At 53.2% G+C, this 14,980-nt stretch overlaps 5 protein-coding genes across 5 annotated transcripts; 2 read left to right on the top strand and 3 right to left on the bottom strand.

The window, feature by feature from the left end:
* Window positions 1–598: 598 nt before the first annotated feature.
* On the bottom strand, window positions 599–3,147 carry BO80DRAFT_442165 (C6 transcription factor; the record flags this gene model as incomplete). The annotated part of the gene is made up of 2 exons (XM_025721246.1): window positions 599–1,862; window positions 1,916–3,147. The coding sequence occupies 2 exons, from the start codon at window positions 3,145–3,147 to the stop codon at window positions 599–601; spliced, it is 2,496 nt and encodes an 831-aa protein (XP_025578490.1).
* A 1,965-nt stretch (window positions 3,148–5,112) lies between these two features.
* Window positions 5,113–6,377, bottom strand: BO80DRAFT_422525 (deoxyribodipyrimidine photo-lyase PHR1). Its single transcript, XM_025718842.1, has 3 exons — window positions 6,290–6,377; window positions 5,783–6,236; window positions 5,113–5,725 (listed from the first exon to the last, which is right to left on the bottom strand). Exons 1-3 carry the CDS (start codon window positions 6,342–6,344, stop codon window positions 5,182–5,184), a joined length of 1,053 nt encoding a protein of 350 aa, XP_025578489.1. The 5' UTR covers window positions 6,345–6,377; the 3' UTR covers window positions 5,113–5,181.
* A 913-nt stretch (window positions 6,378–7,290) lies between these two features.
* BO80DRAFT_257148 (NAD(P)/FAD-dependent oxidoreductase) lies at window positions 7,291–9,016 on the bottom strand. The gene has a single exon (XM_025714700.1). It carries the CDS (start codon window positions 8,714–8,716, stop codon window positions 7,532–7,534), a length of 1,185 nt encoding a protein of 394 aa, XP_025578488.1. The 5' UTR covers window positions 8,717–9,016; the 3' UTR covers window positions 7,291–7,531.
* Window positions 9,017–9,577: 561 nt separating this feature from the next.
* On the top strand, window positions 9,578–12,177 carry BO80DRAFT_257123 (putative protein kinase). Its single transcript, XM_025714699.1, has one exon. It carries the CDS (start codon window positions 9,671–9,673, stop codon window positions 11,981–11,983), a length of 2,313 nt encoding a protein of 770 aa, XP_025578487.1. The 5' UTR covers window positions 9,578–9,670; the 3' UTR covers window positions 11,984–12,177.
* Window positions 12,178–12,395: 218 nt separating this feature from the next.
* BO80DRAFT_499934 (FMN-dependent alpha-hydroxy acid dehydrogenase) lies at window positions 12,396–14,677 on the top strand. The gene is made up of 4 exons (XM_025724210.1): window positions 12,396–12,855; window positions 12,908–13,413; window positions 13,476–14,145; window positions 14,200–14,677. Exons 1-4 carry the CDS (start codon window positions 12,723–12,725, stop codon window positions 14,373–14,375), a joined length of 1,485 nt encoding a protein of 494 aa, XP_025578486.1. The 5' UTR covers window positions 12,396–12,722; the 3' UTR covers window positions 14,376–14,677.
* Window positions 14,678–14,980: the final 303 nt, after the last annotated feature.

The following is a 14,980-nucleotide window of genomic DNA, read 5'->3' as shown; positions in this document are numbered from 1 at the left end:
GAAAAGGGGCCGTCCAACACCCCGGTCCTTGCAGCCTGTGCAGAATCATGCCATGTCCGGTCACAGTGACAAGGTTCTCCGCATGGATGTCGCTGGAAAATGAGGTCATCGCCGTGAGAGAACCCGTTAATCAACATTATCCTTTGTCTGAAGAATTAAAATCCATTGTCCAAAACTAACAGGCCAGACGGCCCCAAATTCAGTACAGATGCCGGTAGATATATGTACAGGGGGCATCGAGATGGTCTCCAAAATAGACAGAAGGTATATACTACGAAGGACAGAGTGCTGCAAACCCAGTATGTGGCTGGGGCACTACAGGATTGCTGCCGTCAGGGCCCCAAGCCTGATGGGTTCGGACATGCGGGCACAGGATGCTAAGCCATCCAGTCGAGCCGGAGCCAGTCAATCACAAACGGGATATTCAGCCGAGGCGAGGGGAAATTATGTGCCTGCATCGCCCACCATCGATGACTGGCCTAGAATCAAGAACGGCCCGGCGGAAGATGTTTTAAGCTCTCTCCAGGCGATGGCCTAAGATGCGGAGCCGATGCAACCGTGCGCTCCAATGGCATGAGCGCTGTGAGAAACTCTAAACCTAAAGGGCCAACCCAGTTCCCTTCCGCGTCCACCGGTAGAGGGCTAGGACGGCCTTGCGGCGATGCCGGATCTCGCTGTGGTTGACAGGGCGTCCCCGCGCCTGAGCAACAGCGCTCCGCATGACCTGTCGGAAGTTGCGTTGATATTCTGTGTTCAACGTCACCACACATGATTCGGTGGCTCGGATCATCACCTCGCACGCATTCAAGATCCCCTCCCCCGCTTCTTTCTGCAGCCGCTCCACGATCAGCAGGAGAAGGAAGCTCCCCTGCAGCAACTGAATGCCGAAGAAATATGGCATGAAACTAACGTCGGGGTCATACCGTAGAATATGGTCCACCGAGTCGGCCGCGTCCAGGGCGTGAGAAATGGTCGAGGCGAATGCGGGTGACGAGGTCCAAAAGTCCTTGTCTTCAATGAGGGACACGGGGTCCCACTTGCCGACAAGCAAGATATGTAGCACATGCACAAGGTAGGACGCATAGGAAACGACCGTTTGAGTATGCCATGAATAAGCCTGAGCAAGGGAAGGGTCGACGGGTTGGTCGGCTTTGGGAGGGAATGCGCTGGACAGAGGCGCATCGGGATCCGACGCGGTGGCCGCGAATGTTGTAAGGCTCGTTTTATAGATCTCAAGCTGGCGCAACACTTCGCTGACGTGCACATCCCAACCGTCCTTCCCGTTAAGGCGGGCCCCAAGCATTGGGTGGTTACGCGCTTGGTTCAGGTCAATTAACTCACCAGTGATGGTCATCAGAGGGAGAAAGAAACCAAAGATGGAGTGGTCATGGCAGATGAAATTAGGGAACACGCGTCGCTTGGTCTTGTCGCCTGACAGTGGACACTGCGGTCCGTCCACTTTCGGGCTGTTGCTATGGATGTTCCCGGTCTGCCATGAGCCTTCGTCCAGCGGTAACAGAAGATCCTCGCTTTCAGCATCGAGCAAGGCGAGGGGTCGGTTGTAGCAGAGCGCAAGGTGACGGTCCATGATGTACAGGAGCCACCACGTCCGGCGACGCTCTTCGCGATGCTCCTCCGTAATAGCGCCGCGTAATTCGTGGCCTCGGTCGCATACGCAATTCAGGCTTGGCCGTGCAGGGTTCGAGTAATCAAAAAAGGGGCCCGTGTCAACGCCACTCCATCCCGCAAGCGAATAATCAAATGCCGGGCTCGAGCCCTCCGGGTGACTCTCCTCACTCGGCATCACCTCGATCTCCTGGTTCAACTTGAGCTCTCGCGCAAGGGTAAAGGCCGCATGCCACCTAAGAATGGTTAGCCCTGGGCGTCTCGCCAAATTATGTTGGGGAAAACAAACCATCGCATGCTAGCGGCCTTCTGTTCGCTTGATGAGATCACAGATGCCACATGGATGTATGTGATTACATCGTCCAGTGATCCTGCCGGACCAACCAACCCCCGGTCATCGCCACCAGCTTCGAATGGGTGATGCACCGTGGTAGGTGGGCAATCCTGGCCAACCGCAGCTTTCAAGGAGTCGCTCGCCGTAGCGCCTTCTTGCTCCTTGAACGACACATGTATCAACGGTCGCAAGAGTCGTAGCGTTAGCGCACACAGGAACTGACAGATCTTTTTCCTCTGGGGTGGAGATATCGGCAAAGCGAATGCGCGATCATCCAGCGCTGCCACCCAGAGCATACTGGCCAGAAGGGCCGGGCTGCTAGGACGGGGGGCATCCCGACTGAGGAACGACGCCTTTCGTAATACATAACAATGGATATGGTGACAGACGGGATGCATATGCGTCGAGAAGGCGCTTGTAAAGTACAGGTCGAGGAGATCGAACACTAGCTTGCGAGGCAAAGTCGATTCCAGATACGGCATGACTGGCTGAAGCACTGGATATTTCAATACCGTGGCAGAGGGAGTTGGCGTCTGACCAATTCCGGTAATCTTTGAGCCTTGGGAGGTGGGATCGCTGTAACCCGCCAGATCGACTCCATTCCATATATCGAACATTCGCGAGAAAGGGCCCTCTCCGGGCCCCATGCCTGGTAAGGGATCGTAGGAGCCCGGCGAAACATGCGTCCCTGCTAGCCATTCCTCCGTCGCATTTCCGGGGTTTCCTGACCTGCGAGGAGGCAGTGACACATCCGCTTGGGAGCGTCGCTCATCGATACTTGGGGCCGACACTGTCACATCATTTGTCGCCGGTGATCGGTGATGGAATGTTGAAGAGGGGGAGGCATTTGGAACCGGACCAGACCCTGCCTCCGCGGGCGCCAGTGCTGACCCTTGGGTCTCTGGAGGCTTGGCCGGCTTATCGGTACCACCATTTGCCTCCACCAGTCGGGATCGCGCAATGCGTCCTCTTTTGCGCCGTTCACGGGTAAACTCGCAGCGAATTTCACTGCGAAGGCAGCGCGAGCATGGAAAGGCTCGGTCGCACCGCACGCGACGTGAGTGACAGGAATCGCAAGCTATCCGATTCCGTCTCCAGCGACGTTTGGGGGTGTCTCCGTTGTTCGGCTCTTCGGTGGCTGCTGGAACGCTGGATGCCTGGGCGTCCCCCGACTGGGCAGGATCCATTTCAGGCCGACATTGGCAATCTCGGTGGTATTAAGAAGGAGGTGAAGGGGATGCAGCCTGGGAAATACGAATAAAAAGTCAGCAATCGGCCAAGACGAAAGAAGCGAAGGGTCCGGTACTAAGTCCTTACTAGGCGGTTACAAGCGGGGAAGAAGACTGGGGACGGGTCCTGATGGATGACACCAGAGACACATTCACGACGACCGCCTCCCTTTGTTCGTTGCTGGAGAGAACTTAATGCAGAGGGGACGGAAACCCGTCGAGGAGAGGGGAATTTTGTCAGGGAGAAGGGGAAAGGCCGAGTGGCAGAGAGAAAAACAGGCCGGGCTGAGCAGAAGCGATCCATCGCGGGGAAACCGTCGGGGCTGGAAGGCGCCTCCGCACGCGCTAAAAGAGGGCCCTGATCCTGAAGCGGGCCACAGATTGGAGCTCGCGAGGGTTCACGGTCTTGGTGGCAAACTCTGTCTTTCACGAGACATCTTGCGCCGCGGATGCCCCCTGGTCCTTGCTCCATGGTGTCTGTTGTTGTACACAAGAAGTATAGGCAAGTTGTTTGGATTTCCACTTTGTGCCGGCGCATCGCCAAGGAATAGTATCCTAGGAATATATCTCCCCACAATCGTCGCGCGTCCCCGACCTAGAATAAATCACGCCAGACTGGGATCTAGTAGCGTGGAAGTCCAGGTTCCTGCAGCTCACCCACGTCCTATCTACTGCTTCATTCGAGACCTCTGCATCTGCACCTGCATGTCCACTCAAGCCCCGCCATCCCCCCGAATCTGCGTCTTGGGATCATCCTTGCTCACTCCCGGTTCGGTAGGTGAATGTGAGACACTGTAGCACCTGCGATGGGAACTCGTCATCATCAGCAAACTCTATCGTCTTCACAGCCACATTAGGTGAGAGTATAGACTGTCAGTCTGCATCCAGTCATCTCCATCTGGCTGGTGCACTTCCCTAGAACTCGCCCTGGATGAACCCGTATAGGACGCTCTGGTCAACTGCTAGGACAGGGATGCCTTGAAGATGGAAATGTGTTGATGATCCGATGACCGGTTTCTGATGACTGCCTAGGATAACATGCAAGAAAGAAGAAGAGGCGGAACGACCCGATCGACCGTGGATCGATCACATGACCGAGGTGATTCTAGCTACTCGTTGTCTGTTCCCTTATGAGTAATGGGTCAATATTACTTTTGACATGTAGTCCCAAATACAGATACACATCCAATTCGTTGATCAACGAAGATAGCCCGCCCAACGAGGGGCTACCAGCAAGGTGAGTCATTCTCACTTTTCTTGATTCCACTGCATTGGCCTAACTTATGAAGAGGTAGCAGCGTCAACCTCTACCAGTTGGTTAATATGGGTCCGGGCGACGTGTGACATTTTTGCTGGGCTAAGTGTGGAATATATCGATATTACTGCAGGTCTGAATGCGCTGCTAAGCCTGCAGAGTTGGAAGAACCCGGTACTTCAAGTACTAAGATCAGTGTGACCAACACACCGCACAACTCCATCAGCGGAACTCGTCGCGGGAGGCCCTGCAGCAGGTTGGTATCTCTGCTCCATATGCGAAAAGGACTTTGTGTTGAGATCTATACAAGTGTGACTCATATCGCAAGCAATCATCCTGCGCTGAGTGACGGGCTGGATACGTGATTGACAAAACCTGCTAACAAATTGACTGCCAACTCTGGGCCTCTAGTCACCATGGCCATGTCACCCGGAGGAGATGCTTCAACTCAATTTCATCTCTGATCATGCAAGCAAACATCTCTTCGAGCACCTGATTTTATTCCCAGGCTTTGGGGCATTGGGGGTACATCCCCACTGCGCAATGCGCACGGACTATCGAATCTTGAGCTTCTTGAGCAATTTGCTAATCGATCCTTCACTAGTGTAAAGTCATCAGTGCTTAAAAGATGACTATTATATTATTTATTACCATCAAGCTCAATTGCCTTGTTAATGTTTATGGACGGCATTTCAAATCTTCAGTTCTCTTGCAGTCGACAGGCTATGGCACAAACGTTAGTGACGCTGTGCAACCTTCTTATAATTCTGCAACGCGCGATCTCGACTCTCAGAATGATCGATGATAGGCCTTGGATAGCCATTTTTCTCTGCAACATCTTCAGCTCCTCGGCCGTACGGATCGTGAATCGCAGCGCCTTCCACATCGCGCAACTCCGGCACCCAGTGCCTAATATACTCTCCATCAGGATCGAACCGCTCACTTTGGCGCAGCGGGTTAAAGATTCGGAAATACGGCTGGGGATCTACCCCCGTGCTGGAACCAAAGCCCCATCCGCCGTGGTTAGAGGCAAAGTCACCATCTATCAGATGCTCCATGAAATACCGCTCTCCCCGACGCCAGTCAACGAGAAGGTCCTTGGAGAGAAATGAGGAGACGACCATGCGCGTGCGGTTGTGCATCCAGGCTGCATGATTGAGTTGCCGCATGGCAGCGTCGACGATTGGAAAGCCGGTCTTACCTTCGCTCCAGGCCTTGAAATGGCCTTGATTGTAAGACCATTCGAGGTCGGTGAATTCGGGCTTGAAGCATTTGTTCATGCTGGAAAGTCAACGTTAGTGCGGAGCACTGGGACGAGTGAATTTGGTGTGGACCAACCAGATAAATGGCCAATGGACAAGGACATGTTTATAGAAGTCTCGCCAGGCAACCTCACTGATCCAGGACATGTAGCCAGACTGGTTTCGATCTAGTTGACCCTTGTTCGCCTTCTGAGCCTGGACAACTGCTGTTCGTGCACTCAACGCTCCCGACGCGAAATACGGACTGAGCACGGATGTATTCCTCCCTGAAAGCATGTTTCGCAAATCATCATACTCCTTCGCTTTTTCCTCAAGAAACACTTCTAACCTCCGGAGCGCCTCATGCTCCCCCTCCGGATACATCTGACGGAATCGTTTCTTCTCTGCCTCGGAGAGCCGCTTATTGTCCGGTGCGTCAGGGACTTTACAGTCAAAAAGCCCCTTGAAATGCTTCCGCGCATCCCCAGGATTCGACCCCGGCTCATCTGCCACCTCTAGATACTCCGGGTTCTCCTTGAGGAACGCGCACCAGGTACGAAACCACGGACTATAAACCGCATACTGTTTGCCCTGCTGACTTGACAGTTTCCCTGGAGTAACAACACAAGTATCATGCGCTGCTTCGAACTTAATCCCATTACGCGCACACAGACGCACCAGCTTCGCCTCACGCCGCAACTCATCAACCTCATATTCCAAATTTGCGAAGAGATGATTCGCGCCCCATTCCTGACACAGGTCGACAATCCGTTGCGGAATCCCCTTTCGCTTCTGCTGAGTCTCCATATACAACGGGACATCCAGTTCGTTAAGGTCCCGTCGCAGCAACTCCAGCGTCCGCAGTGTCAGATCCACGCGCGGCGCACTAGCCAAATGAGCTGTCAGATCCTCCGGAGAGAGAATATACAAGCAAATGAGCGGGATGTTGTGTTCGCGCGCGACCTGGTACGCCATCTGCAGGCCTCGATTATCATGCAACCTGAGATCCGATTTGAACCAGTGTACAACAGCAGCATTGGGCCGTATTTTCTGCCGTTCATCGACTGTATCCTCGTATGCCCTCTGTAGCGCTTCAATCGGCCGTTCCAACGTTCCATCATTGTACGCTCCGCACCGCTCATTGCACATCTCAGGGGGATAGAACTCGCGGAGGACGATCTCAAAATCTTCGGTATCTTTCGCATGGGGATGCGGACGCGTCAGATCGGGCTTTCCGCGTTTATTGGTGTGCGACGACGTTCCATTCGCGGCTGAGCTGCTCGATGTCTTGCGCTTCTGAGGCGGCATGGTGCAGCTTGGTAGTTTGGCCGCGCAAAGTGGTGTCAGTTTGTGGGACAGGATTTGGCAGGAATTGAAGAGTGGCCAGACGCGTAGGCTCCGGGAAAACATTCCGCAGGAGAGATTTGAAAGGAATTGGCGATGGCTGGGGTTTGGAGAGCTCTGGGGTCCAGATCGATCGGGGATCTGGACCGCGTCAGGGACGCTGACGTCAATATCCGGGTGGAAATTGATGGCGGAGAGATAAAGTCAACACATCCCGTCCGTTGAGATTTCTTTGTTCTTAGTGCTTGGACCTTCCTTTTCAATTGTTTCGATTCTAGTAGTTATGATCTGGAGACACTCGGTGGTTCTCGGCGGGGATGCGCGCTTGAATCATGAAGGTGTGCGGTTCTTGAAAAATTGATCATTACATCTAGACGACTCGACATTGTGGGGAAGCTCCCAAGCATGAATTTCGATCGCCGTTTTCGCTATTTACTAATATTTCCTTTCGAATACTGGCTTCTTCAACGATACAAACCGACTCGAGCCACCACTTGACAGACTACTGAGAAGCCGTCGCAGCCTTATAGATCTCATTATATCCATCCAGCGACTCCCGCGTCAGCTCTTCAATTTCCCGGCCCTGGAACCTGCTTGGGTCCAACGCCTTCCTCAGACCCTCATCAACATCCTCCCCCTTCATCATCCCAGCCAAGAATTTCGCAGCTCCAGCTGCATGCGTAACCCAGACTGCTGCAGCCAGATACAGACCATCCGTACCCGGGATCGCACCCACTAGCGGCATATTATCCGGCGTCATGGAAAAAATGCCATTGAACGTTTCCCTAGGAGTTAAATTCGTCTCCTCTGGAATAAAGCGCAGCGCATGAGACAATGTCGCGTCAAATTGTTGGATCCATTCGCCAATTGCGATATCTTTCGGCTGCTGAGCGATCGGCTGATGGTCGTAAGACCCCAGCCCATAGAACGCGCCATGGTCACGAGCGTAGACGTGATGCTCGGGCCATCTAACCCAGGGCGCCTTGAGCGGCTTCGGCTCGTGGTATTCGCCGTACATGTACGGGTGCGCGACTGGTACAATTGGAATGGGGATTCCAAAGTCGCAGAGATCTGACGCCCAAATTCCGGTGGCGATGATGACGGTTTGGGCGCTGACGAGACCCGACGAGGTACTCACCCCGTTCACGCGACCATTGGCATGGTGGACCTTTGTGACATCTGCTTCGAGAAGTTCGACTCCTCTGGTACGTGCCTCGTCCTGATAGAACGTGGTGATCCGGGTAGCATTGGCGGCGCCGTCACTTGCGAAGTATAACGCAGCTGTGACGTCCCCCTTGATCAGGGCAGGCGCCAGGCGGGTTGCTTGCTCGGGGGAGATCAGCTCCGCGGGGAGGCCTGCTCTTCGGGCTGATTCGTGTCGGCGTTTCAGACGCTCGGCACCCGTGAGGCTCGTGGCAACTTCCAGTCCGCCAACGGTGTCGAAGCCACCTGGGATCTTGGTATACTCATGGACAGTGTCTTTAGCCAGGTGCGTGAGGACCTCAGAGTCATTGTATTGACCAACGAAGCCAGGCGCATGGCCTGTGGATCCTTTGAGTGGCGTCAAGGAGCGGTCAATGAGGACGATTTTCTTGTCACCGCTAGAGAGGGAGAGGAAGTATGCTAGGGCCGATCCCACGATGCCGGCCCCGACAATGGCAATATCAGCGTTATGAGAAGACTGCATGGTTTCAATGTTTCGAGTATGAAAAGGTAGAGTATTGGGGGTATGGCTAGTATATATGACGACCAGATGGTGATGGTAGCCAAGACGGCCGCGTATGCTTTGCGGGTTTACGCTAGGTAGTCCCTTCGTATAGCATATTTTTAGGACTATATATAGTGTTGGACAAGCTCAGTTTGAGACAAACCCCACCCACATCCGTCGGAGCATCCGGCGGCTTGTTGATAATAAGAGGATGATGTCATAAAGTAGTTTAGATATATCGGAAGAGTTGCACGACTCCGGGGAGCAAAAGTGGCTGTGGAGACGGGGAGATGAGAGACGGAGGATGAGATGGACGAGAGCCCGAGGGGATGATGCTTGCTGCCTGAGGCATACTGAGGTGTTGTGACTCACGGAAAAGCGGCGCTCCCCGCCCACCGGCAGAAAGCATCCCACCAAATCTGCTGGAATTCACTTGGAATCTACCAAATACTACCACCAGTGATCTTCAGTCCTTCCTAAATTGCCGCACTCTCCTCACCGGGAATCTCCACACAGGCAGCGACCGCGCCGGCCGTGCCACCGCCGATGCATGCCCTATCAATGGCATGGATGTTTGGAATCTAATGGAAGGCTGAAGGTCCCTGAGCTATTCCCGAATCGAAGCAGATCGAAAATCAAATAGAAACCGTGGCATCTTGCAAAGTGACCTTCAAATTCAGGGGCGCGCATCCGTTGTTTTGCCTTGCCCATCGATCGCAGCGCGGGCCTCAGTGATATCGTTCGCATAGTTTGACAGATCTGTCGAATGTTCAAATACAATCAAGCAGTATATACCCCGCGCCCTGTTGCATCGCTCGCTTCCGCTCGTCCGACTAGTGATGGGCTCGTAGATGGTCGGGCTATTCCCGTTCTGCTTGCTCTTAACTCCGATCGTTATCTCCGTTGATCTTTGTTGTGAATATCATAGTCGAGATGTCTTTGTTCAGATCTCCGGGTGAGGTATCCTCTTCGGACTCCCAGTCTAGCTCTGATGAGAGTGAGCATGCTGTTGCTACGGAACAGCACTCTCCCGTCAAACCTAAACAGCACAAAAAGAGGAATGGAGGCAGGAGCCCTCCTCTTCTGGCGGAGGATGCTCATAAGGCCCCCGATGTCGAATCCAATTCGTTGCAAGGAGGTGATACCAAGGGCCACGCAAACATGATGACAGCAGCCCTCCTTGAATTCTATTGTCTGAGCCGAGCTGCAGATATTCTCAACGCGCGGCATGGGTCACACAAACGTTTCACGCGGGATTCGCCCGAGGTGCGATATCTCGGGAACAAGTTGTACACGCATAAGTCGGAATTCCTATCTTCGCTTGGCGCGTTGACGGAAGGTATCGAGGGGGATGAATGGGGATCAACACGACAGTACTATCGCGATAACCTTGATCTGTTGGGTGTGCCGGTGTTGGAGAAACTCAACATAAATGATGGCACGGGACAAAAACCAGGTATTACAGGCGCTGCAGATGTAGCATCAGGATCAGAGCAATCCAAGGCTCTACAACTACGCTCGAGTAATGCAAATTTGGACACGTTGCAGTCAAGACGCCATGGTATTGGAATGGCGGACGTCCAAAAACGACTGATCGGAAACGAAAATGTTAATCCTTTGGAAAACGTTCAGCTTGACTTGGGAACTCTGCTAAATCGTCCATTGCCTCTTACCGGGAGCTCGCCCGTTAGCTTCCCTCTGTTTCAGCCTAATCCGCCCCCTCCAAGCGGTCACATGTCTCGATATGCCATGGAGTTTTCAGAAGTCAAAGTGCTTGGTCGCGGCTCTTTTGGCGAAGTATACCATGTGAGAAACCACATCGATGGCCAGAGCTACGCAATCAAGAAGATTCCCCTCAGCCAACGGCGGCTTCAGCAGCTGCAGTGTGGAAGTCAGAATCAACTCGAAAACATCATGAAGGAGATCCGAACGCTTGCTCGACTCGAGCATACCAATGTCGTCCGATATTACGGAGCCTGGGTCGAACAGGCACACCCTGCAGGGTACGCTCAGTCCATGCAGGAAGAGTCTGTCGATCTCGAATTCGAGCATACACAATCCCACATTTCGAGCCATGGAATGGCCGGTAGCCAGAGCTTTGGGATCGTCTTCGAACATTCGGAGACATCACACATTTCACAAGAAGGCTCTTTATCATTGGAACACGATTCAGAAATATCAGACCGACACCATCGCAGGCCTAGTCATGTCACACTGGGCTCCCATACATCCAAAACAAGCTCTGCACTTAGTGCCGAGGACGACGACGAAGTGGAGTCCATTCCACGCAATTTTAGTCCTCGGTCCCAAGATCCGCTGTCTACGTTTGGTGGTACGGATGATGACATCTTCACGGACGGGTTCAGCGAGGATCCTTCCAAACTACAGATACAACGAAGATACCGAAGCGGAGCCCAGGTCCCTGCCGTTGTCCTGCACATTCAAATGTCGCTACATCCGATCTCACTGGGCTCCTACCTGAACCCCCAACCAAGTGCGAGCATGAAACATGACCCAAAGCTTCCTCGGCGCCACTGTTACCACCTAGTGCCTTCTTTAAAACTAATGTTAGATATACTCTCTGGGGTGGATTATCTCCACTCCAAAGGCATCGTCCACCGCGATCTCAAACCAGCCAACATATTCCTCTCCTCTCCCGACAAAAAGCACATAGACGGATGCCTTCCATGTGGGAAATCGCATGGAGCGATCCATCATTACTGCCACCCTCGCATCGGTGACTTTGGTCTTGTTGCAGATATTTCGCACATTAGCGACTGCTCCCCAGACACCCCATCCGCAACCAATGCAGACACAAAAATTCACCCCGTCGTGGGAACCGAATTCTATCGCCCACCTCATCCCACCGACAGGTCCGGAATAACCTCAAGCCCACGCTGTCCCGCCCAGGAACCGCCTCTATATGTGGTCGATGAGACACTCGACGTCTACGCCCTCGGAGTTATCCTGTTCGAGCTGCTCTACCCACTAAACACGAAAATGGAGCGCCAGTTAGTCCTTACCGGACTCACCCGAGGCCACCCCTCATCTGGCCCGTGTCTCCCAGATGACTTCAAAGAGAAGCTCGACATGGGATCTATCAAACTACCTTCTGAAATATCGGTAGGCGAATCCCTAACGACCTGCATCCGGGGCATGTTGGAGCCCAATCCTCACCACCGGTGGCGCTCCGCCAAAATCAAAAAGTACCTCGAGGAGCTCCTCGTCTGCGTGACCAAAGCATAGCGAAGCATTCTGCGAATTGAGCTCGACGACAGGGGCGGGGGATGATGGTAGCCATGGAGGGCGAAAGATTTGAATGTTAGATTGAAGTCCTATGTTCCACGTGCACATAATCCACATACATACACGAATCCATTGGAATGAAATAACAGGAACTGCACCCTCGGACGAGTGCTTATGTAGACAGTAGAACGGCGAAAGATAAGGGGAGCGGAGTATAAGTACTAGGACCTGCCGCCAGATGGCCACTGGCCGGGGCGGAGAGATGCCCGACCGCCGCAAAGACTCGGCGATACTCCGACTTCCCCGACGTTCCCGCACCGCCAATCCCCATTCTGGCTCTCCCATGATGGTGGGTGCTGACATGCGCATGCCATGTCAGAAACTTTTCCAATTCAATTCTCACGGCGAGAATGGGAGCGTTCAGCAGGGCCCGTGAACCTTTGCTGGCATGCCAACCCAACCAAAAGAACGAGGGCAGGGATACTCCGAGCCCCGAGACTATTGGCGCCACTTGGCCAGCACAGGCTGCGGCTAGCGTCTCCCCGCATTGATGATGTGCCGAAGCACGCGGGCCATTTGCTTCCCGCCCGCTGGGGAAGAGCTATATCATGCTTACCGGCCCGGCTTGCTCTGTCTCTGCCTTTGATTAGATTCGCGCAACTCTGGACATTCCCTTCCATCGACCTCCATCATCTATTCGGGTGTTCATGCAACAGATCAGTAATCCAGAACCGACGCAATGACGGATAGGGCCCGTTGGTCGGCACAGCAGATCTCCCAGCACAAGACACCCGAAGACTGTTGGATTGTGGTCGACAACCAGGTCTGGGATGTGACGGATTTCTTGGAGGAGCATCCGGGAGGTTCTACAAGTGAGATGAGTCACCCATTTTCAGAAAACATGGCGATTGACCGACGCCGTAGTTATCTTAAAGTACGCCGGCCGTGACGCTACTACAGCATACGCAGAAGTCCATGCCCCGAGTGTCATCAAAACACAACTATCACCCGAGAGACTTATGGGAACCTTGGATGAGTCGACAATCAACGATGAATGGGTGAAGCAGCCGCCGACTGAAAATCCCCAAGTCCTCCTGGAGAACGAGAAACCGCCCCTTCATACTCTCATCAATTCCCATGATTTCGAAGTGGTCGCCTCGAAAACGGCCAGCAAGAAAACATGGGCGTTCTATTCCAGTGCTGCGACGGACCTGCTCACCCGGAATGCCAACAAGTCTTGCTTCGACCGCATCTGGCTGCGGCCCAGGGTCCTGCGGAATGTGCGGTCAGTGGACACGACAACCACGCTGCTTGGCGTCGACACGCGCCTCCCGTTGTTCGTCAGCCCGGCCGCGATGGCCAAGCTCATTCATCCGGACGGTGAAATTGCCATTGCCAGGGCGTGCGAGAATAAAGGCATCTTCCAGGGGGTATACTTCTCCCTTATATCTAGAGACGTTCCCATAAGCGTGACCGTATTGACTACTTACAGATTTCCAACAATTCCTCCTATCCTCTCGAGGACCTCCGGAATGCTGCACCCTCTGCAAATTTCTTCTTCCAACTATACGTGAACCGAGACCGCGAGAAATCCGCAGCTCTTCTCCGCCAATGTTCTGCCCACCCCAACATCAAGGCCATCTTCGTAACGGTCGATGCCGCCTGGCCTGGGAAGAGAGAGGCGGATGAGCGCGTTAAAGCCGACGAGACGTTGTCTGTCCCAATGGCCCCATCTAAAGCAAAGAACGACAAGAAAGGCGGCGGCCTCGGTCGCGTCATGGCCGGATTCATCGACCCTGGGCTGACCTGGGAGGATATGGTATGGGTGCGACAGCATACGCATTTGCCGGTATGTCTGAAAGGTGTCATGTCCGCGGATGATGCTATTCTCGCCATGGAAGCCGGACTGGATGGCATTATGCTGAGCAATCACGGTGGGCGCAACCTCGATACCAGCCCACCATCCATTGTGACGCTTCTGGAGCTCCACAAGCGGTGCCCGGAAATCTTCGATCGAATGGAGATCTACGTCGACAGCGGGATCCGCCGGGGAACGGACATCCTAAAAGCAGTCTGTCTGGGAGCCACAGCGGTGGGAATGGGACGCAGTATGCTCTTTGCAGCGAACTATGGCCAGGAGGGGGTGGAGCATCTGATTGATAGTACGTGTTCCGTTTCCTTTTTCTGATACAATTTCTTGCTAACAAGTGGCCCAGTCATGAGAGATGAATTGGAAACGGCAATGCGGAATACCGGTATCACCAGCCTTGACCAAGCGGGTCCCCATCTCGTCAACACGGGGGATATCGACCATCTGGTCCCTGGGTCTGCTACCCATCCATATGCACGGATGGTGGCTAAGGGACGGCGTGTATCTAGGCCCAAGCTTTGATCAATGCTCGATTGTCTCATTCCGGAGGTGGAACAGCTAGAGGTATACAAGCTAGATGCGTGTACGGTTCAATCCACATGGATTAGATGTCGTGTTATCTCAAACACGTACCGGCTAATCCACAAGTCAGATGCCCATATTTTCAAGCCATACGAGAGAGTAACAGGCGTTTCCAACTGTGGCACGTTCTAGTTTCTCGACTCGTAGGAGAAGATATCCTACGTGAACTAGGTAATTCAAGACACTTTCAAGACATACAAAAGGACTTTGATCTCCCCGCATAGTCTAATCTCGCTAATACCATCGTTTTGTCATCGAAGTCATTAGACTATCACTATAGCAAGTCCGGAAAAAATTTCGTTTAACTAAGAACCTAGTTGGATTGCATCCAAGCCTTGAAATGCCCTACTTGGCATACTGACGTACACTTTGAATCACGATAGATAGAGACAGCGATCCATATCAGAATCCTTGAAGGATAGGATCATATGCTATAATGAATTGTCAAGAATCACGTAGGCCAAAAGGAATATATCCCCTCTTAGCCTCGGCCGTAGAAGGTAGAAATAGCATGTCTCAACATGAAATTACCGGTTATTTTGGCA

Source organism: Aspergillus ibericus, assembly GCF_003184845.1.
Source record: "Aspergillus ibericus CBS 121593 unplaced genomic scaffold BO80scaffold_7, whole genome shotgun sequence".
Classification (NCBI taxonomy): Eukaryota; Fungi; Ascomycota; class Eurotiomycetes; order Eurotiales; family Aspergillaceae; genus Aspergillus; species Aspergillus ibericus.
The sequence above is the reverse complement of the archived record's forward strand: the minus strand, read 5'-3'. Positions and strand labels throughout refer to the sequence as shown.

What these genes read in the sequence shown, in the direction of transcription:
- BO80DRAFT_257123 (XM_025714699.1), top strand. Translation starts at nt 9,671, where the DNA reads ATGTCTTTGTTCAGATCTCCGGGTGAGGTATCCTCTTCGGACTCCCAG.
- BO80DRAFT_499934 (XM_025724210.1), top strand. Translation starts at nt 12,723, where the DNA reads ATGACGGATAGGGCCCGTTGGTCGGCACAGCAGATCTCCCAGCACAAG. An exon ending in GCATCCGGGAGGTTCTACAA is followed by an intron (nt 12,856 to 12,907) that starts GTGAGATGAGTC and finishes CCGACGCCGTAG; the next exon opens with TTATCTTAAAGTACGCCGGC. An exon ending in GGTGGAGCATCTGATTGATA is followed by an intron (nt 14,146 to 14,199) that starts GTACGTGTTCCG and finishes CAAGTGGCCCAG; the next exon opens with TCATGAGAGATGAATTGGAA.
- BO80DRAFT_257148 (XM_025714700.1), bottom strand. Translation starts at nt 8,716, where the DNA reads ATGCAGTCTTCTCATAACGCTGATATTGCCATTGTCGGGGCCGGCATC.
- BO80DRAFT_422525 (XM_025718842.1), bottom strand. Translation starts at nt 6,344, where the DNA reads ATGGGATTAAGTTCGAAGCAGCGCATGATACTTGTGTTGTTACTCCAG. An exon ending in GTTGTTACTCCAGGGAAACT is followed by an intron (nt 6,237 to 6,289) that starts GTCAAGTCAGCA and finishes GGTTTCGTACCT; the next exon opens with GGTGCGCGTTCCTCAAGGAG. An exon ending in GTCCATTGGCCATTTATCTG is followed by an intron (nt 5,726 to 5,782) that starts GTTGGTCCACAC and finishes TTGACTTTCCAG; the next exon opens with CATGAACAAATGCTTCAAGC.